General features: G+C 43.4%; 1 protein-coding gene across 2 annotated transcripts in view; it reads right to left on the reverse strand.

Annotated features, from left to right (window-relative positions):
* The window catches only part of MXI1 (MAX interactor 1, dimerization protein), a 56,758-nt gene that overhangs the window by 12,358 nt on the left and 22,816 nt on the right, over positions 1 to 21,584 (reverse strand). For both annotated transcript variants that reach the window (XM_039553677.1, XM_010412934.3), the window contains exon 3: positions 17,253 to 17,282. In XM_039553677.1, the coding sequence (XP_039409611.1) occupies positions 17,253 to 17,282 (30 nt within the window). The remainder of the gene's footprint in view (positions 1 to 17,252; positions 17,283 to 21,584) is intronic.

The raw sequence follows: 21,584 nt of genomic DNA on the forward strand, positions 1-21,584 counted from the left end.
AGGGCAAAGGAAAAACAAACCACAAATGACGAGATCTATGACCTAACAATGGTAAGAACAATAATAGAAATATTAAAAACACCCCAACCCCAAGGCAATGCAGTTTTTCAAAGTCACATAAATCAATGCACCTCTGCCTGGTGACAAGCCATGTACCAGGCAGATAAGGGGTGGCACAATGCATAAGAAAACAGCAATGTACTGATGTACTTCTCAACTGCAGTGTTTTGTCCAAAGGCCACCTCAGCGACAAAACCAAAACCAGGTACACTGGGAAAGAGAGCATCTTACCAAACAACTGAAACACTTAGGAAAAAATGGCCAGTTTTGGGGCACACAAACCCTTCTCCCCATCTGTAACAGAAGCTGCAAGCCTTAAGGTAAGCATAAAGCAAGGGTTTTACCTGAAAATGTACTGCCCACACTCTCCACTGTACACTTTGAAGAAGGCCGTCAACAAACCCTGCCCTGAGCCCTGTGTGGCCTTGCACTGCAGCGTGAGCATATGGCCAAGTGCACCTTACAGACACACAGAAATTACTTCTACTCCCAACTCTTCTAGATGGGGAGACTCATCACTGATGTCAACTTTGGAAGAGCTTCAGGTTCTTGGCAAACAGAAGCTGCAAGACCAACAAACCTTGTGCCAAGTGATGTGTTGCCACCACTGGTCCATTCCAATGTGGATCTTTCCAGCCTACTACTGCAGTCTGGAGAAAGACAGGCTCTCTCCACATCACACAGCTGTCAAAATCTCTGCGTTTCCTGGGATCCTTCTGAGTATAAAACTGAGCATTGCTGAGAGGGCTCTCCTGTTATGATTTTGAAGGCAAATTAATTACTTCAAGGTTTTCAAAAATCAAAAAGCCAAAGAGAGGGATGGAGGGAGGGAAAATCAGGCAGCCTCCAATCCTTTGGTGAAATACAGGGGATCTGGCTGAAAGATTTGGATTTCCTGCAGGACAGGTGTCTCCTGGGCTGCAGTCTGGAGTGGTAACTGACAGTTTTAGCTGTATCTGTGGCTGTATATGTGGCTGATCAGTCTGTCCACACTGTGCAGATGTTAAGTGCAAATCACACTGTTCAGTGGGTGCAGGGTGGCCTACATACGTTTTGAGTTACACGGACACATGAGAGAGCATCCACTTCCACGATTCAAAGTCACAGCACTGCAGACACAGCTGTGAACAGGACACTTCTGAAAACTTGGCAGTCCCACCCTCATCTTAGAGGGCACTTCAGGGAGCAGGATTGCTCTCATCTCACACTGAGTCTATCACCTTCCAGTGCACTCCGTTCTCTGACGGCACTGTTTGCTCTGCTCTGCTATCACTAGCTGCCATCCTTCAGCCTATCTAGGCTTTGTCTCTGTCCTCTTCTCTGACGGTCTCCTGGACTGGAAGCTCTTTGGAACAAGTATACAGTTGCCAAATGCATAGACATTGAAACAGGTTCCCGTGACTGCACTCAGAATTCCGAAATCAAGCAGATCCCAAATAATGATACTAAAGCAAAACTAGGATTCTGAAGCTGAAGTGATGTATCCGGAACTAATTTTATTCACAACACAACTTCTGGGCCTTTGGATCCTATTTGTTGCACATCTTGAGGTTTTCTGCTTTCAACTATATGGCTAGAAGACAGAAGCTTCATTTAAATGAATAAAAAAATTATTTAAATAAAGAGACTATCTGTAATCTCATGACTTCCAAACGTAGGCAAGACAATGTCAAAAACTTTTGAATACTGGTGCTCACAGTAATAAAAATTATGCCATTTTGGAAGGTGCCTCCTCCAGAGTGAACTCACAGTTGCTCGGTAACATGACTGCTCATCCTTTGATCTTCAAAGGCACCGATGAGACAGGGCTGCTTCAACTCAGTAGAAAAAGATCAAATGCAACAGCCTGGGCTTCACAATGAGAAGGTGACGAGAGCAGCATAGGTGGCCATCTGCCCAGCAGAGGAATGGAGTCAATCAATGCCTGGCATTTTCTCTCACTCCTTCATTTTCATACAGATCTAGCACCGACCTCAGTGCTCGTCTGCCACTTTCTCTTCCCTCCTCCCAGCTCATCTATGCCATTCCTCGCAAGCAATATTAAAAGATGTCAAATAGCAACAGATGCTTTGGAGCAGATTTCCCCCTGGACTTAAATATTGAGGATCTCCTATTAATGATCTTGGTCATTTTAATGACCAGTATTTTAATCCCTGGTGAATATAATTAACTCCATTTTACTGTAGCACAAAAGACAATGTTACCAGCTAAACCCCTTTTAGGCTGAGCTGTGCTCACAACAACATGCTAAATCCTACAGCCACCACAGGCCACAAATTCTCTGCATCACATTCTCCTTCTGACTTAAAAACACAGCCCAGGTGCTGCAGGTACAGCCACACGTACATATCTCCTGCACAAGATCATTTGCCAGCAACTTTTCAGTTGTGCTGCCAACCATGCTGGTATTGCAATTTCCTGCCCCGGCTGTAGGATACGGCTACAATCCTGCATTTGACTATCAGGGAACATGCAAAGTAAGCTGTAAACATCAACATGCAGCCTAGGCTGGTTAATTACAAAGCCCAGTCTAATAAAAACTCCATCTTTGTTAAAAGGTGGTTAAAAATAGACCTGCTCTTTAAATAGCCAGCGGTGTCCTGTGCCCTGGTTCTCACTAATACCACTGTAATTATCCTTCTAGGGATACACAGTGTGCTCACAGCCGCCAAGTCAGTGCAGCGTCCTCCTGCATGCTGCCAACACGCCTGCAAAGCAGCTGTGCCATTCATCAGAAACCTGCCTCCTTGCAGAGGAGGCACTAACCTGCTTTGCTGCGACCTACAGATTTTCAGCCTTACTGCTAGAATTAGGCCACCAGCAAAGATAGCCAAGATTTTCCAAACTCTCCAGCTATTCTTGATTATTCTGTTCAGAGGTTTCCTGGCTAAGCACCATGCCTTTGAAATGACGTTTGGGCTCCTGCAAGGCTTCTGCAGTCAGACACTGAGAAGCAGAGATGCTCTCACTCCATAATCCTTAACGGCCTCTAGAACTGCCAGGCCATGGGAAAGTTCTTCAGCTCAGTCCTACTGCCACCAGGTCCTTCCAGCCTCTCTGGAAGAAATCGAAGATGGTACACACCAGAAAACAGATGAATTAGCAAGGATCTGCAGAGACCCTTGAAGGGCCCATGCCTGCACTTGAGCCTGGCAGAACCCGAGGTAGCAGACAGCTTCCCAGCAGGCAGCTGGAGAGTAGCCAGGGACTGGTCTGCCTACAGTGGAAAAGCTACCCATGGTCCACAGGGTGTCATAACAATAAAAGTACACACAAACAGCCTCTGTTTCTTTGCAATACTACTGAAAGAGACCTTGGACTTTGGTGCCCTCCAAATACAGTCAGGTTTCAAACTTGTACTTTCATTAAGCAGCTTAAAAAAGCAAGCATTTGCTTTATAAGACAGACATCTGTACATCACTGAAAGACTAAAGGATGCTACTAACTTGTTATTTGGGAAAACATATTTCCTGTTTTTAAAATCCTGAGTGGGAAATTTGTCAATATCAAGGAGAGATACTGATCTGGTACTAAAAGTTATTTTTGTCATTAACATAATTTTTTAAATTACTCAGGTAAGTTATAGTTACTAAGAATTTTTCCATCCCATACATCTATTTTTCTGAAGCTCACCTCATGGAAGAAAATTCCTAACAAAAATATATTCTAAGAATGTGACCATTTGGCATACTTGTTTACACAAAATCTTTTATGCCAAAAGGAAAGCATGTGCTCTTCATCTAATATCTCTTCACACTGTCAGAAATATTTAAGGAGTCATCAAATATCTACTGCACCTTTCAGGTCTAGAGGGCATACATCTGGAACAAAGGAAGCAGTGCATGTAATTTCACCTTGTAAAATAATTTTAAATTTAACCTCAAACTTCCCAGGGAAAATGAATTACCAGTGAAGGTCACTCTTAGATGTATGTTCGGAAAAAAAGCACTAGGAAGAAGAACTTAAGAGATCCTAGCAGTACTTTTCCTACTGGATATGGATTTTTGCACAGAAAAACCAGCAATACTGTATTTCAAGAGGCTAGGAGTAAGCCAATATTAAGTGACAAATGGTTTTAACTCAAGTTACCTACACATATTACTCAGGAGGGGAGCCTGAACAGAGCACAGATCCCAGCACACTGACAGCAGGTCATGTGAGCCATGTCCTGATCTCACACATACAGAGGTACCAGGAAAAGAAAGTATTTTTGAAAGGAAGCACCAGAGAGTGTGAAAACACACCTTGCCTCTGTTTAGCTGGTATGATGTGCTAATACAAACTCTTTCTCAATACAGTTCTTCCAAATAGGAGCCAAGTTTATTGCCTAGAAAATTAAAACAATATAAACTTCAGGGGGGAAAAAACAACACAAACCCCCTGCCTTGCCCTTTCCCCTTTAACTTGGCACCTTCCTTATATTTTCTTTCTCTCCTGTAGGAGTGTGTGAAGGCCAAGAGATGTAAGACGGCTCAAACCTCAAACAAGGAAAAAGCATGGAGCTGGTTACTTGGAAATAATTTCCCTGAGCTGGAAGCAAGACAAAATGTATCTGTAACACATGAAAATTGCTCCATTTCTTTCAGCTCCACAACAAAACTTCTAGTGCTTTCAACAGGGCTCAAAAAATCATTATATTAAGCACAGTACACTCTACCTAGTGAGCTTTTGATCAGCTGAAGACCATTATGACCCTGAAGACCCTGTCTGGGTCTTCAATGCCACAAATGGATACAAATTTGATTCCCCCAAACCAAGAACAGCTGTAGTTGAGTAAACTAACATTTGTAGGAGGATTAGCTGCCTTACGCTTGCTGACCCTGTATTCTCCCAGTAGGAAAAGGGTTAGGACCCCACTTGGAACAAACCAGGCACAGAAAGGTTCATGGCTTGTTTTGGAGAGAAAAATAATTTAAAAAGACAAAGAAAAAGAGAGGGGAGCTGGAACACCTACTCCTCTGGTTTGGTGGAAACTGGTTTCCATTTGCTCAGCTGTCAGAGCACTATTAAGAAAATAACCACACGACCTTACAGAAATACCTGCAGCAGCACCACTTTATAATCACAGTCACACCCTCCTTCCTTGCGTTTTTGTAGTGCTTATGTCACTCTCAGGGCCTCATGAATTTAGGCAAGATTCACTACTGCTTCACCATCAGATATTTTCTATGTTGCATCCCATCCTGGGATGACTCTTTGTTGGTTTCAAAGAACACTACTGTTAAAAATCATAGCTAAAAAACAACAAAAAAGGTGATTTTCTCCAAAGACAATTCACCTCGAGAGAGTTTGTGGTGGATTTCCTCAGCATGGGAGCCAAACTGCAAACCAGAAGGACGAAGCTTTTGACTTTCCTAGTGCTGTGCTAGCCAGGAGCTGGCAGAGCTTGCAGGCACTTACAGAAAGAGCAAAGCAGTAAACTGGAGACAACATTTCCACAAGCACAAAAGGGTTATGCAGCAGGCAAGACATTTAAGTGAGAATCAGGAGACCTGTCCACAGACAGCTTGCATGACCCCAGGTAAATCCCTCGAGGAACTGAAGCACGCACCACTCATCCACAAAATGGAGCTAATCCTAATTCCTTCATGGAGTACTGCACAGCTATATCTGCTCTTGGTTTCCAGGCACTCATGTAGCTCAGCAATGACAAAGGTGTGGGAAGAGCCAGGAGATTAGGATTCTTTGGGAAGCCAATTCATCCAGCTTTCTCTGGTACTTAATAAGGCTCTGAGCACAACATGGCCACATTTCCCAAAAGGGATCAGTAACTCCTCATTGCTCTGTATATGCAGCAAAAATCTATCTGAGGTCTTCTCTTACCTCTGTCCCAAGAAATTCTCAAGACAGAATTTCAAACGGAGTTTAGTCATAATCAGGAAGACAACATGAAGGCTGTATTGTTGACACTGCAATCAAGCAGTCATAAAACTTTTTATTTCTTTAAAATCTTTAGTTTCTGATGTCCTACCGTTAATCCCATGTGGCCAAAAGATGATGGTTTAGGTCCCATAAAAAAAACATATACCACAGTAGCTCAGATATCACATGACTTAAAAAAACCAAATAAACACCTACATAAGATGCTTCTTTTTCTTTCTGTTTTTAAAATACATAGGTTACATTGGCTCATACACTGGTTCTCTGTGGGGGGGTCATGGTTTAACACAGCTTGAGTTTTAGTTAAGGAGGGCTCCACTTGACTCTGGGTGCTGGGATGCCCCGAGTATCACCAGAATTGCAGGGAAGATTACAAGAGTTGGCAAGATGAATCATATTTTTCACTTTAAATAACAGAACAATTAAAAAAAAATCTCATTTGAAATGAAAAAAAAAAAAATCCTTTAAGAACCTCATGCAATTTGCTTTCCCTGGATGGCTGAGGGAAAGCACAAGCCAGCGCTGTCTGCACAGACCTGGGAGCCCGACTGGAGAGCTTATGGGAGTCCCCTGCTGTGTACCGCATCTTTCCACTCTGACTGCTGCTGATCATTCCAGTGTGCCCAACACAGTCCAAATTCCTTCCCATTCCACTCTTTCCCCACCACATGTACTCTTCTCAGAGATCTTTCCAACACACAACTCAAAGACACTCCTGACTCCAGAGAGCCTTCACACATTTTCCTGAAGGATATGACACTGGATACAAGATTTTGCTTCTCCTCTCCTTTTGCAATCCCTTCACTGAAATGTATCCCCATATGTGCTTTTCCAGTGAACACCAAGCCTGTAAGCTGCTTTTCCAAGCCAAGAAAAGTTTAAAAGAGGTCACACCACAGAGAACAGGCTCTGCGCAGTACCTAAGAGGGTCACATTATGTAGAATACCCATGGGAGACAAAGTGTTCCCATATAGTTTCCTGCCTTTTTTGGCATAGAAGTTGCTCTTTAGGTTAGGTGAAGTGGGAAACACATGCACTGGAAAAACAAAAGATCAGTGGGTTTTTTCCCCACATTTGCCTATCTCAGCCAGAACTCCTCAGCATACTTTGAGGGTCTAACAGAGTGATTCTTGCTATGAAAGTTGACTGCTATATTCAGCATTTGGGACTCTCTCCTTCACACTCACAGAGACACTCAGCTTTGGAAGACTTTTTTTCTTCCCTAGAACAATGCTGAAATAATTTTCTTCTTAGTCAGACGTTAGACAAAACTTTATAGCAGTAACCACAGTTAATCAGGGCAATAGGCTGCACTGCTTCCCTGTGCAATCCTGCTGTCAAATGCTTTTAAGGCCATGCTAGATTGGCACCTGCCAGAAAAGCTTTTGATCGAGCTTCTCCTACCTTGGGGTGAGGGGTCCAAATGAGCACTGCAGGCCCCTCTCAGCCCCATCTCTGACAGCTTCAGAAAAATTTAGAAACCACAGAAATCCGAAGAACAGAGTTTCTTGCTCTCCTTTAGGTACAGGGCCTGAGCCAGCTGCAGGGGCAGTGTGCCAAATCTGTGGAAACCTCTCGGAGGTTTGACCTGGGTGACAGAGCAGAAGATCTGCTCCAGAGTGGCAGTTGCAGCTGGCAAAGGGCATTAATGCTATGCGTGTGGGAGCAGGCGGGCAAAGTAAAAGGGAGGATTTTGAGGCATCTGCAAGGCACTGTTTCCATTAGCAGAATGGAGACAGCTCCCTGCAGTGCACATTGGCAAGGAAAGGACAGGAGCAAAGCAAATAACAGGAGGGGTTGCAGGGAGGAGAAACCCCCCCCACCCCAAACTGCTGAAACCGGTTACACCCCAGCAAGCCTCACTGTGTGCAGTTACACAGCTGCAAACTTGGAAAAGGGCAGACAGCTCTGAGGAGCGCCAGGATCCACTCTATGAGAAACACTGGAAACAAACACAGATCAAAGGGAAACACCAAACTGTATACACAGCTGGGGCTGTCTTCCCCTGTTAAAAAGAGAAGGGCACGTAGATTTTAACTGCAAGCTCTTTGTGTGTGCTTGCACGTAACTGTGCATCTGGGCAAACACGTGTACTCGCCCCACACTTGGCCTCCTGACATTACCGGAGTGTAGCTAATGAATGGTATTTTCTGAGCTGTATGGAAGATTCCCACACAGCTGGGCAAAATCTGACTGGGCAACCCACAACTCAAGCCACCCCAGGGAACAAGGCCAAATAGGTGGACGTAAAAGACATGGGAGATACCAAGCAACCTCTGTTTTAGCCTCTGATGTCTACAATAAACCTGCTGCACCGCTCCTCCTTTTAGAATGACTCATTTGAACAATTTCACTGAGTTTCCAGAAGCAGCAGAACAATTCCCATCTAAGGGCTGGGCTTTGGCCACGTGGAATTAGAATGAATTACCCCAACTGTTCAGCAGGTTGCATCTTGAACTAGCATTGTAAAGTCTCTCCTGAGAGGAAAATGTGGAGGACACATTGTCCAGAACTTCCTGGGAGAGCCAAAGGAATCCCTCCTGTACAATCCAGCTCTGAGAGGACAGTGGAGAGGAACACACTGCAGTAGCCCATGGAAATGCTGGCAGCTTCCTGTTGTCACTTCCTGTAACACTCTTGGCTGACCAGGCTCTTCTTCAAGGCTAGTGACAGCCATAGTGGGCTCCTCAGGGCTGATCTCACCTCTGAACCTTCCTGTTCTGTTCCTTTTCTTTCCTGGGATGCTCACAGGGAGATCTACCCATACACAAATCAGCAACAAAATCAAGTCTGGCATCAACCACCTTTCCACATATCCCTCCTGATGGTTGTATGGCTTTGCTAGCCTTCACCCACGTGGAACGGTCCTTGCCCTTTTACTACAAACACACTTAATCATGAGAAGAGCAGTGTCTATCAAATGCCCTCCTTTTGTTTCTGCATTATTTGCTGTCCTGGACAGTAAGGAACCCTTGGCACTGCTCCCCAAATGACTCAGCATAACTACAGCACTGTAGAGACAACTAGAGAGGAGCAACACGTGAAGGAGCAAGTATTCATCCGAGAGTCATTAAGAGCTGTGCTTCTAAATGATTCAGATGCTTTTAGATATTCCACCCTGGCTCAGCAACCAGACAACTCAGAGACAGCAGCCTGCACTTGACTCTGTAAGCATGATTAAATTTTGTGCAGCTGTTTACTACCTACCACGATAAAAACCACACCCTCACCATACGAACTGCTATCAGCCCAGACCATGTGTGAACCCGCTGATACCATGCACGGAGTCTGCTTCTATGAAAGTAACACTGCATTTCAAACTCACATCCTGTTTCCACTGGTGGCTTCATGAATAAGCTTTTCTGTACCAATCCTCCTTCTTTCCCTCAGCCCCTCCTGTGCAGAAACCCTTGTACAGACAGTTACAAGATCACTCTGGAACTGCTACATCCCCTTTCCTGCCTCACCTTTTGTGAGCTGAACATGCTCATTTGCAAAATTTCCCATTCACAGCAATCTGTTCTTCAGCCTGAGTCTTATAAGGGACTCAACTCCCGGGAAAAAAAAAAGAAAGAGAAAAAAGCATCCATCCTTCGCAAAAGCTTTTCATTTTTCCTTAAATAAGTCATGTTTCTCTATGAATGTACTCTCAAAGGTAAATAATTAACAGGCAAGAGGGACAAAATCTTATTACACAGCTAATGGGAAGTGATGCTCAGGCAGCAATGTACCCATAAAGTGTAGCTTCAAAAGACAGCCCCTAGGCTTTCTTAGCGGAACATGGGGCTGAAAACCTGACTCATGCAAGGATTCCTCTGCATTCCTCCAGACTCAGACAAATCCAAAACCTTTACATGAGATTCAGCCTGCCTCTAACAGACTCAAGTCTCTTTCACCTCTGAAAAACAGGATACTCCAATTTTGCACAGGTACTGTAAGGAACAACCACAAAGAGCACTAGGCAGACATGATCTGTGTTTCCACACAAACTTAAACTCCTGAGGACAGAAGGAAAGCTGGTAGATTACACCATCTACTGCTATGTTCTGCCATGGTCCTGACTTAGCCCTGTCCATGTTATCCACTGGTTTCATGTGAAGAGAATTCCTGGCCCTTGGTTGCACATTGCCTATTTAATTGTTTTATGGTTTTCTCATGCACTGTTTGGGAGGAAACCTGTGAGGTCTGTTTGCCCACAGCTATGCAAACTACTCAAGGTGACCAGCATCATTCGCAGCCAGGTAAGAACCACAGCAATTGCAAGATGAAGCCCTTCTCTCCTTTCCCAGACAAGGTTGTGAACACCTGTCACACACTTGCATTTACCATCACAGCACCCAAAACTAGGAGTTAGACCATACTCCCATAGCAGCAGATGTGCCTCCACTTCGTGTCCCTTTTCTCTTTTCTGATGGGAGAAGGTGTCATGCAGCACCTCCTGGCCCTAGCCAACACTGAGGGGACAGAAGGACACTGAGAGGGACACAAGGACTGAGCATGAAGTTTTGAAGGAAGGTGGGATAGGGGAAATTTGTGTGAAGGAGAGAAAAGGCAAGCAACTGACTGGAGATGTGGATCAACAAAGCAAAGGACTAGGTCGATACAAACTTCTCCCTGCTCCTCTTCTTCATCCAGGCGCCGGATCTGTGCATGTTTCTGCCTCTGATCCGGCTGAGGTCACACCAGGAGGCACCTGGGGGCATCTCACTCTTCCCATCCTCCCTTGGAATATAAGGTTAGAGGTTCTCAAAGCTGTGATACTTTGGTAAAAATGGGCCACATACAGAAAAGAGAATGAGAGGTTCTTTCCTTCATTTCCTATCCTGCTTCCTGTGGTTATTACAAGTCTGCACGGGCTAGATTGCTACGTGTACGAGATGTAGATCAACACATACAACTCCAACTTCTGCCCCAAGAGTACAAGGTCCTGAAATTTGCCGCTAACAGGTGATCTTTCTCAAAATTATATTCCTATTACCTCATCTTCCCCACAGCAAAAATTCCCAACTGGCTTTTAGCTAGCAATGCTTTTAGGCCCACGAGCAATGTTAGTCACTTGAGCAAGAAAAGTTGTTGCATCAGGATTTCTGGCTCTCAGCACCTCAAAGAGCACCCTGGAAAAAAAAACCAAACCAACAAAACAGACCTGCAAAGTCTCCAGAGATCCATTTAGGAGAGAGATGGTAAGTACAGAGCCATGACATGACTGAAAATGGAGCCAGGAATGCTGAATGCCTGACTTCCTACCTGGGGCCAGAGGTCCAAGCTCACTGATTAAAGAAGGCATTTGCCCAGTCTTTGTAATTTTTTGAGGACAGCCATAAATATACAGAACTGGAGAGGGTTCAGCCTGAAAGAAAATTGTGGCAATGCACCCAAGTAGAAATCAGAGGATGCAAGTTTGGGAAGAGTTTCAGGAACCACAGCTGGCAATGATGCACTCCCAATCAGACTGGTGACCTCTGATTTGGTGCAGAGACCTGACTGCAGAGAATGTTTCTCTCGAAGATGGGAGTTTCCTCACAAGTCTCCCTTCTGGGAGGCAGGACGATGAAAGGATTCTCAGCATCAGACCATTATGACAAGGCCAAGCAGATTGTGCTGACAGTTCTTTCTACACCATGGGAGAAAAACACATCAGAAAGCGCCCCTAAACATGTCGTAGTTGAGAAGGGCTCTGTGATAAATATCTGTTTCTGAAAAATGGCTTATAACAGTGATTTTATTGTGCGACATTTTTGAAACAAAACCATTTTTCTTTGCGACAGTTTATCCAAAATAGTAGTATTGTTCTTTTTCCTCTTCCTTCTTCAACAGCTATTGGATTCCTAAGGGAGATGCAGAGATCTGGGAGCAGAAAGGAAGAGAGGAATGCATACATTCTTCACTGCATTGCTTTGAATAAAAAAATAAATCATATTGAAACTAGAAATTCCTATATGAGCAGTACTAAAGGACTTGCAATAAAATGTGGATCATTTTGTTTCCTTCAAATCTTGGCATGGAGACTAACTGTCCCTTTGCAGCAGCTGTACTCAAGAGTTCAGAATGTTCAGCAGCCCAGCCAATGTGAAACAAAGCCTTTGCAGACTTTCAGTTGTAAGTGAATCAAAACACTGCTTCTGCCCAAGGAGGCACTTTGCATGAGCAAGTGTGGTGGTCGGCCAGAGACCTGCCCCAGCGTTACACCAGTGACTGGTGAGTTCTCAGAGCAATGCAAAGAAATAGCAAAAGGCAAACTGACACTAAATAACACCAGCTGAGCCTGAATGTATCCAGAAAGAAAAGCTCTCTGACAGCCTGACTCCAAAAAGCACCAGCTTCACCCTCTTCAGGTTAAGCAAAAACATGAACAGCACTGTAATAAGTTATCCAGATCTCCTAAAACAGAGGAACATGCTGCAGCTCTGTTGAAAATTGTTAGTCCCAGCTGAAAACGGGAAAATTTTAGCTGAAAGCTGAAATCTGTCATCCAAACAACAGGGCTGAAGACAGCTAACTACCTCCAGCTCTTGTTCCACACTGGCCTTGGAGACAGGAGGGTTTAGCTACAGTTCCCACAAGGAGCAAGCTGGATCAGTGCATGCTCTGACCTTTGGATGTGTCAAAGAAAGATGCATGCTCAGCTGTGCTGGACACGGTTTGACTGCTGCAGAGAACATCACAGGTTCCAAGTTTTATTAATGAGGAAAACAATATGTACTGTGAACGTTTGCTACATGAAGTTAGCATGAAAACAAAGCCCACTCCACAGAACAAATGAAATTTACTGCATCAGTTTCTTGTTCCAACTCTCCTGATAAATAGCACTGAACTCAACAGCACATTGATTAGTTGGTTCAAGACAAACACTGATCAGATTGCCTTGGCAAGTATATATAGCACTACAAAAGCACAATCATCCTTGTCTATTCAAAGTAGCAAGGATTCACTACACTTTCATTTCCCTTCCCTCTATCTTTCCCAGCCTAGACAGCTTGTCTGCACTGTTTAAAAGCCCTACATTAAATGCTTTTCCTAAGACACACTCAAAGCCCTTGTTCTAAAGAAACAGAACCAAACAGGGCAAATGCTGCAGAGCCTCAGAAGGCCCCCATGTTTCAGTGCAAGCTGACCCAGGTCATGGGTCTCTCCTTGACATTCAGTAGGGTTTTTCCTTTATCTTATGCACTACCTCAGATACGCAACCAAACACAACAGTCAGCTCTGGGTGAGAAACCGCCTTGGAGAGCCACTCTGCAACAAATAGTCTCTCACGTCAAAGAAAGAATGGGTGAGGAACCACTGAAGATGGGGGATTCTGGTAAGAGTCAGGCTAAAAACCATAGTACTCGATCCTTGCTGTGTGCTTGTCTTCTTTGCTTCTGATCTTCTCAAAAGATATCAGAGAGAAAGGATGTTACATCACCTCACTCTGTGCTTTTACATGAAACAAACTTTTAGCAACTTGGTTTAGAATTTTAAATGATGTACTTTTGCAGAGCCACAAATTCTGCAATATCTTCAGAGATCCTGAGGTCTCCTTCCGTTCCTGGATCTATCTTTTGTTTGAACTGAATTATTGTTACCGTAAGAAAAATACGCCCTAATAACTCATTCTTTACCCAATTACTCAGCTTTGTTTTCCTTCCTTCTGCTGTATTGCAAAGCAATTATCATCAAAACCTAATAGAACAATGTATGATATACAAAAAAATGCTGGTGGTGTTTTCGGCTTTTATTTTTTACATCTTCAATAGCACTACAAAACTCTTTCTTCTTCTGTCAGAAGACATACGTTTTCTGACAGACACCACCACTGTGTTGGTCTACCAGAACTGCCACTTCACAGAGCAGCAGAAAGCCACCTCAGAGCTGTGTGTCTTCCCTTAATACCACACTGACCACATCCTCCCAACACTGGCATGTGCCTAAAATGTTCACAGACAACAGCTAGCACCACTATGTGTATAACACACAACATTTAACTTCAGCCTGAATTTCATTTGTTATCCTTTTCGAGAAAATATTACACTTGCAAAGTTCATCTTTCAGTCACACACTTTATCTTGGTTTTTTTTCAGAAAATGATCAAGTGTTGCTTACACATCAGGCTTTTTGGTAGGCGTGTTAAAGGACTAAAGAGTATCATTTTAGTTACGTATTGCAGCTGATGAGAAGAATGCTGGTTTCTTGTTTAAATACAAGCTATGACTCATCCTGAGGAGAGATAAACTGAAACACATACCCATTAAATAAAAAACACAAACAATTTTTCAGTGTGAGCATTAATGACAGATAATAACTATAAATTAACTTTAATCTTTTATAACAAACAAAGTCCCTTATATAAATTTCACTGCAATATTTTCAAATAAAAAAAACCAAATCAAAGCCAAAAGAGGAGTCATTTAAATATTACAGCTAATGTTTGGTACCAAATCAAACGGATCCTCAGCAGAACCAGTGGAGTGTTCTGGAGTGAAATATTTTCAAGCAGTAGAACTTAAAACATTGCTTTAATATTTTAAAATACATTTTTAGTTATTTTTTTACATTAAAGGGGTACACATTAAAACATCATCAGCTCTGCAATATGGAGTCAAAGTTAAATCACATATTCAAAAAAAAGAGCATTTTGTTTTACTAATATTCTCTTGCTACTGCTTGAAAGAAAGTCTGTGTAATTGTTGAATCGGTTAAACCAAAATTTAACTGAACATGAAGACTGCTGTTCACAGACAAGAAGGGAAAAAACCAGAGTTAGAGACCTAATAGTGGACAATTTTGAAAATTATAGTGTGTGTCAATAATGGAGATAACAGTGAGATTCAGAAGGAATAATCTCAAATAATAGGGAAAATGAGCACCTGTCAGCCACAAAGCCATTAGTATCAGGGCTTTTATATTTGTAACAGTTAAGTCTGGAGATACTGACAAACTTAACAACACAGCAAATTAAACATGGTGCTGGGGAACATAGGAAGCAATCCCCCTCACTCAGAAAACACACTGTGGAGTTTGAAAATAAATGCTTCCAATATGAAACTCGCTGCCCAAATCATTGGTAATGAACACTGCAAACACAGCAAAGATACCACAGTATCTAGCTGGGTTTGCAGATGTGGTTAGCTGCGGATCAAGCCATGGCATCTGCATCAAGGGACAGACAATCCCAAACCAGGAACATCAGACTTCTGACCAAAGTTCCCAGATACAGGAGTTTGCCTGTACAGAGCACCCAATGTGATCAAACGTGTGCCCTTCCCAGCAGGATGAAAACCAAAGGCTTGTAAAACCATGCCTGAGACAGACCTGGAATACAGTGCTCTGGAATGGGAAGCCCTGAAGGAAAGACCTTGCTGACAAGGCTGATGGTTAGGAATCTTCAGCCTGGAGCAGGTGGGGACTAAGGAGAATAACTGAGACCGAAGGAGAGGGAGATATTACACCAACTGAGAATGGAAAGACAAATTCTGCAGCAGTCAAACACCTTGCCAACATTCAGGAAAAGGTGACATAAGGGAAGCTCAGGTAATAACACTCTTCTCATGAGTAACACTTCTTGACATGCTAGTCAATAGTCAATCCTTATGGTACTCCCACCTCAGATAATACTACTGTCCTCAGTTAAAGACAGGGAATCAAGGCAGAAACTTCCTCAACTCACACAGACAGCTGGTACCCAGTACATCCCAACCCCATCAGTCCATACGAGTCCTTAGCTGGACAGTAAGTATGTAACACTGGCTGCTAAGATCTCACCCACGTGGAGTTTGAAGTTTTGCTGCCTGCCCTCACGCTAGAAGAAGATGATCACATATCCATGAAAACCTGGCCAATGTGATAGGACCAGGCTGGTACAGGGAAAGATGGAGACAGCTCTGCTCTAAAGCTGTACTGAGTGCCAGCAGCATTTGCAGTAACAATTAGATATGCAAATACTCACATTGAAGATTAGTGACGGTTTACTGTTGTCATGGAGAAAAAAGCACCTTCAGTTCTGGGTCAGACCCAAGGACTGCATTTTCCTTCCCTCACTAGTAAATAGAACTGGAGAGAGCACTGGAAAACCCAGGAGCCAACACTCCTCAACACAGTTCAACCTGGGACCAGAGAGGCTAAAGCTCAGGGAGCACTATAACCCAAATAAAAAACCCTCCCTGCATCAACTCAGAGAAACAAGACCATGGTAACTCTGTATATACTCAAAAGTACCAGGAGGTAGAAGCATAGGCTGGAAGAAAACACCCACACCATGCAAAGGCCAAGCTGCTTCCCAGCACTGCCAGAGGGAGGCATATGTGGGGGAAACTGAGAGCAACACAATTCATGAGGTACTCAGCTCCAACTCCCTTGAAGCTGCATGGAAAGATCTTGTCTGAAAGAAAATACAAACTTGGCTCAAAGCCTCTGTGTGACTTTGGCCATCCTCAGAGTCCTCCCATCCCTTGTTAAATGACGGGCTGCTAAGAGAGAAGAGGAGGCAATCAGCCTATTTAGACTCAGCTTTCCTTCCCACCCTGGGGGTTTCTTCATAAGAGCAGCTGGCCAGAGCACTGCCTTTGTTAGAGCAGCCACAAAAACCACACCCACCCTCGGTCCCCCTAAAATCCCACAGAAGAGCCAAGATAAGTTTATAATGGAAACCCTGACACAACCTTAACTGTAGCATCCTGAATGGAAGGCGATAATCTGATCTGTGTGTGAACTAGCTCCCCTTGTCTCAATGGTATTTATCTTACTTTAACTCCTGTTACAAAAGGGTTGAGTCATATAGTAGAGCCAGCCAAGTAACAAAACTGCAGGGCTTGCTAAAACGTCAGGTTCAAGGATAAACAGGCGCAATCCTAGAACAGGTTACAAGAGTCTCCACAGGAGCACTGGTGGCCAGATCTCGGAGCCTCTGGACAATGGTATTTTCTTCTGTGCTACAGAGATTATTACAGCCCAGAGCAGGGGTGGGGGATCATGGTTACACATAGTACCCAGTGCCCAAGAAACCTGATCCCGTAGCAACCTCATGTATGGAAAGTGCCCCAATCAGATTTCACTGTGTCAGGAGAAGAACAGTATTTACTCTGCATACAAATTAGTCACAAAACTGGGTCACTTCTTGCCTTTTCAGAGAGAGAGAAAAAAAAACCAACCAAAAACAAAGCTTCTTTTTCAGATCGTTTTGTGTCTTCCCCCCAACTTTTAAAACTACGTGATGCAGTGTGGTCACTCACAGCTGTCTAAGCTGATCAAACAGCACCTGCATGGGTAAGGGCAAAGCACATTACACTCACCAGGCTTGCATTTCTTAGAATTCAGCTCATTAGCTACTTACCGGTTTTTTTCTAGTTCGTTGTGCGTAGACCTGGAAGATAAAAAAAAATTTGGATTAGCCACCTTTGACCTCTGAGCACCGAAGTTCAACTGCTGCAAGCTGTACGCATCCTCAGTGGCACATCACAGTGGAAAGCCAACCAACTACATACATTAAAATCTATAACCTCATCCTCCTTGCTGACAAGAAGTTCCCTCCCTCCAGTGCAAAAGCTGGTACCCTTACTGCTAAAGAAAATATTCCCTAGAGACTTAAATGCACACAAAATCCCAAAGAGAGGTGATGATTAGAACAGGGGACCAGAGTCTGTCACTTCCAGATTCCTTCTGGCTCTGCCACCAACTCAGTACAGGACTGAAGTTATGTTTCTTTGTGCTTTAGTTTCTTCATTCACCCTGTAAAAATACTGGTATCATCTGCTAACACAGGAGCTTGTGGAGCATTAGTTTGTGCACATCAAATACATGGGAACCTTCCTGCAGAACTGGCTCTGTAGGGACAGCCCCAGGAGCCCTTCAGCCATCACATGCCAGACTCAGCCAACTTAGCAGAAGCAGACATGGCCAGCATTTGGGCACAAAATGGGATAGCCAGTACTGCCATGTTTGCAAACATCAGTGGGGATAGCACATTTAGGAAATCTGGAAACCCCTTGGGGATGGGAACAGCACCGCCACAACACCAGCATGCAGTGAAGTGACCCACAAAGTGGCACTGTGACACTCAACAAAGGAGGGGGCTTTGTCTTTATACCTGCCTGCCATGCCAAGCACACTGCCAGCATTCCTTAATTTAGAGCTTTGCAGCTTGAAAATGAAACCAACTAGAAACAAAAGGGAAACAGGCAAGTTCATTCTCCTTGCCTCTGTGATGACAGAATGAGTGGCAAAAAAAAGTTTAAATCCATTCAGGATTTCTAATCTAACCCAGGTAAGGTTGTTGAGGATTATTTAAAAGGATAGCCATTTCTCCAACATTTCTCTTTAACAGAAGGTCACCTTAAAATAAGAGTAAAAAGAACGCAAGAGCTTAATAAAAAGGATCTATTTTCTCTAATTTGGCATCACATTTCTTCCGGAGCTCTGAGAAGATTATCCTCTATCCCCCATCTGGAGAATCCCACAGAGAATTCTACAATTAGGGAACTGAATGGAGGATGTGCTCCAAGGGAAACCCTGTCATAATTAAATGCTTCTCCAAAAAAAGGAAGGAGGAGTGCCTAACAGGTGTTAGAACCTCATTGAAAATGACGAATAAACCGTGGATGTCTGCAAAAAAACCAAGGTAAATGAGTCTTAGCTGATCGTGGCTGAGAGCAGAGGAAAAACAAAAGTTACCATATACCTGTGCAAGCCACCCTGCTCAGCAGGACATGGGATACCCTAAAGGCAAGGCACACTATAGTCAAACTCTTCATGCTGAGGAAACTCCCAAATTCCCTCCCAAAAGTAGTGGATGTCTTCATTCTGGTTCCCAGGAATCAGAAACGTGAACATAATATTTAGTCCAGAAAACCTCCCAAATCAAACCCACATGCCCTCAGAGTCTAAACCAGCAAAATCCATTTGTCCAGGCAACTTGGATCCAAATTAACCCATCAAGACTGAGCTGAGGCCCTTTAAAACCACCACCTGTATGTAGTTTGAAATATGCTTATTGTTCTTATTTACTGTATGTTCCTGCAGGAGACTGTGCACTCTTCTTGGCTATGACATTAGCAGTTAGAAGGCCAAAGATATGCAATGGCTTGAATTCCTGTATTTTATCTAGCCAATTACCAAGGCCAGCACTGAAAGAAGAAAGTTTGGCCCACTGCTGTGAACAAAATTAAAACAGCAGGTTCTCCTTACTCCTCTCACACAGGAGACTCTTTATTACCTATCTGCCTTCTGATGAACAAGACAACTGAGAGAGGTCACAGGCTTTTCACCAAGTCAGGAAATATATGCTGTGGCTTTTAACCACATCTGTGGCAAAGAAAAAAAGCAACCCCCCAACACCTTCCCACTGAAGCTGAATGCAAATGAAAGAATTTCAGCAGCATTGAATGAATCCTACAGGAAGGCTTCTTCTCTTACCTGTCTATGTTTTGCTTAGCCTCACTGGGGACCATGTGGAAAAGTTTTAATTTTTTATTTCACCTGAATTTAGGAAAAAAGTCCATCACCACTCCCCACTATCACCATTCACTAACTCATATTTTCTGTGACAGTTTCCTTTTGCTTGGACAACACATAAAGGGAAAAAACCCTCTCTCTTCTGTTCATAATTCAATTCATTTTCTATAGCTCCTAATCCAAAGATTAGTTCCTACCCCTCATTTTTGGGCTGCACATGTTACTAAGACTTATTTCGAGTTAAACAAGGACAATGCTGTCAGTGAAGTGGAAAAAAGTGGAGGAACCTCTACTGATATGATTCAGAAAAAGAAGTCTTTTAAATAGGTACAAAACCAAATGTAACTGGATCACTTCAGCTGAGCTGCTCTTATCATCAACTGAGAACTCAGAGACTATCAGCAGACTGAAATCAAGGCCTCATCCTTGTGCACCATCACCAGCTTTTTGATGGGTACAGGATGAACACCACAGCTGTAAACTATTGCCAAAACTCAGGGAACACTCTGGGTTTACAACAGCAAGTAACCAGTGTGCTCAGTGAGATGCTGCTGTGCTGCTGCAGACTGTCAGCCACAGCCTGTGTCACCCAGTGAAACAAGGACACTGCTGTCAAGCATGGACCACAAACCAGGGGAATTCTCATCCCTGCTGTAAGATGGACAAGGCAAGCAGAACCTGCAAAGCTGAAACCAGAGCCAGGCAGGTATGGACATGTTCAGAGGGGAAAACAAAAGCCCAAGCACATGCACTGGCACTGCTCAAAACATCAGCTGCAATTTAAAAGTAGCTCAAGCACAAATTGTCTGCAGGGTCCTCATTTAAAAGTCAGGTTTCTATAGCAGTCAGTTCTTTAACAATCAGTTTAAAACACCCAAACTGATAACTACTCCTAAAAACTGAAAAAATGTTATTAATGAGGAGGATCCTGCTCACTACATTTTGAAAACAGTTTGGAAAAAGATCAAGAATGAGTTTTAGAAGCTTAACATAAAGGAGCCAAGCAAACAACAAAAATAGCAGAGCAGTCCCTGTCAAGATTTTAAGCAACGAAAAGTTGGAAGAGGACAAACATAAGTTTAACCCAATTTACCTCAGATACCTGAAACTGCATACAAAATAGGAAGAAAGAGGGAAGCAGCAATTTTCAGTCATTCTAATTTAAGGCCAGATGCAACAACTTTTTGTGCCAGTTACAGTGATTCTGCCTGCAACCTTGCTATCCAACACAGTAACAAGGTGTTGCTGAAACATTAAACTATGCTGAAGTCCTCCAGCAAAAGAGTATCTGCAAGTAATTTGCCATTTTACCCCATTTTCCTTATTTAAATAAAATCTCTCCTACCATGGCAGAGGCAGCCAAATTTCACCCAAGCACAGGTAAGGCACCACAACTAACTTCATCAGAGAGGAACAAGCTCTAAACAGCACTGAACTCATTTGTCATTGGGGTTTTTACTGTAATTAAAATCACAAAGCTGCCACATAACATTAAACACAGCTGACCTTTCTGGTTATACACATTTATTATTGATAAATGGGCCAATACATGCACTTGCAGAATATCTGCATTTTGGTTTGGGTTCTCAGTGAGGTAACTATTTTCTATTGGGAGAAACACAGCAGTCGAGAGCCCTTGTTCTATGCAATACACAGATGGCACTTAGACCCAAGGATCCTGTCACCTCTCTTTGATCACCTTCCTGCCTGTATTTGGCATCAGCTCCTGGCTCCAGAGGAGTCCAGGACTCCAAGAGCTCCATCTCTACCACAACAGATATACTATTGTCTCAGGAGGTGCTGCTGGCCGTAAGTAAGGGGCCTTTTCCAGTATGTCCTTAATGCCTACACAGACCCAGTGCTTCTCCAAATTCACTCACCCCACTCAGCTTTATCAAGAGTTTAATATGGAAATAAATATCCCACCATCTTGTGAAAATTAGGGTACAGTTACCTGAATCATATTTAGCAAAACAAGAACATCCAGCTGCAGACCAGGTCAACTGCTTTCTGTATTACTCCAGTCAGGTTCAGCTACTTCTCCTGCTTATGCACCTTCACACCACATAAGCACAGGAGCTCACTCTTCTTCATTTTATAGACTCTTCCTACATTCTGAATCTGCTGACACCCATTCACTGGGCCACTAAATTCCCCTTCTTCCGTTCCCCAAGCCAAGAACAACCAACCCTTCTGAAACCTGTGAACTACATTA

This window comes from Corvus cornix, chromosome 6, assembly GCF_000738735.6.
Source record: "Corvus cornix cornix isolate S_Up_H32 chromosome 6, ASM73873v5, whole genome shotgun sequence".
In the NCBI taxonomy this organism is placed as follows: domain Eukaryota; kingdom Metazoa; phylum Chordata; class Aves; order Passeriformes; family Corvidae; genus Corvus; species Corvus cornix.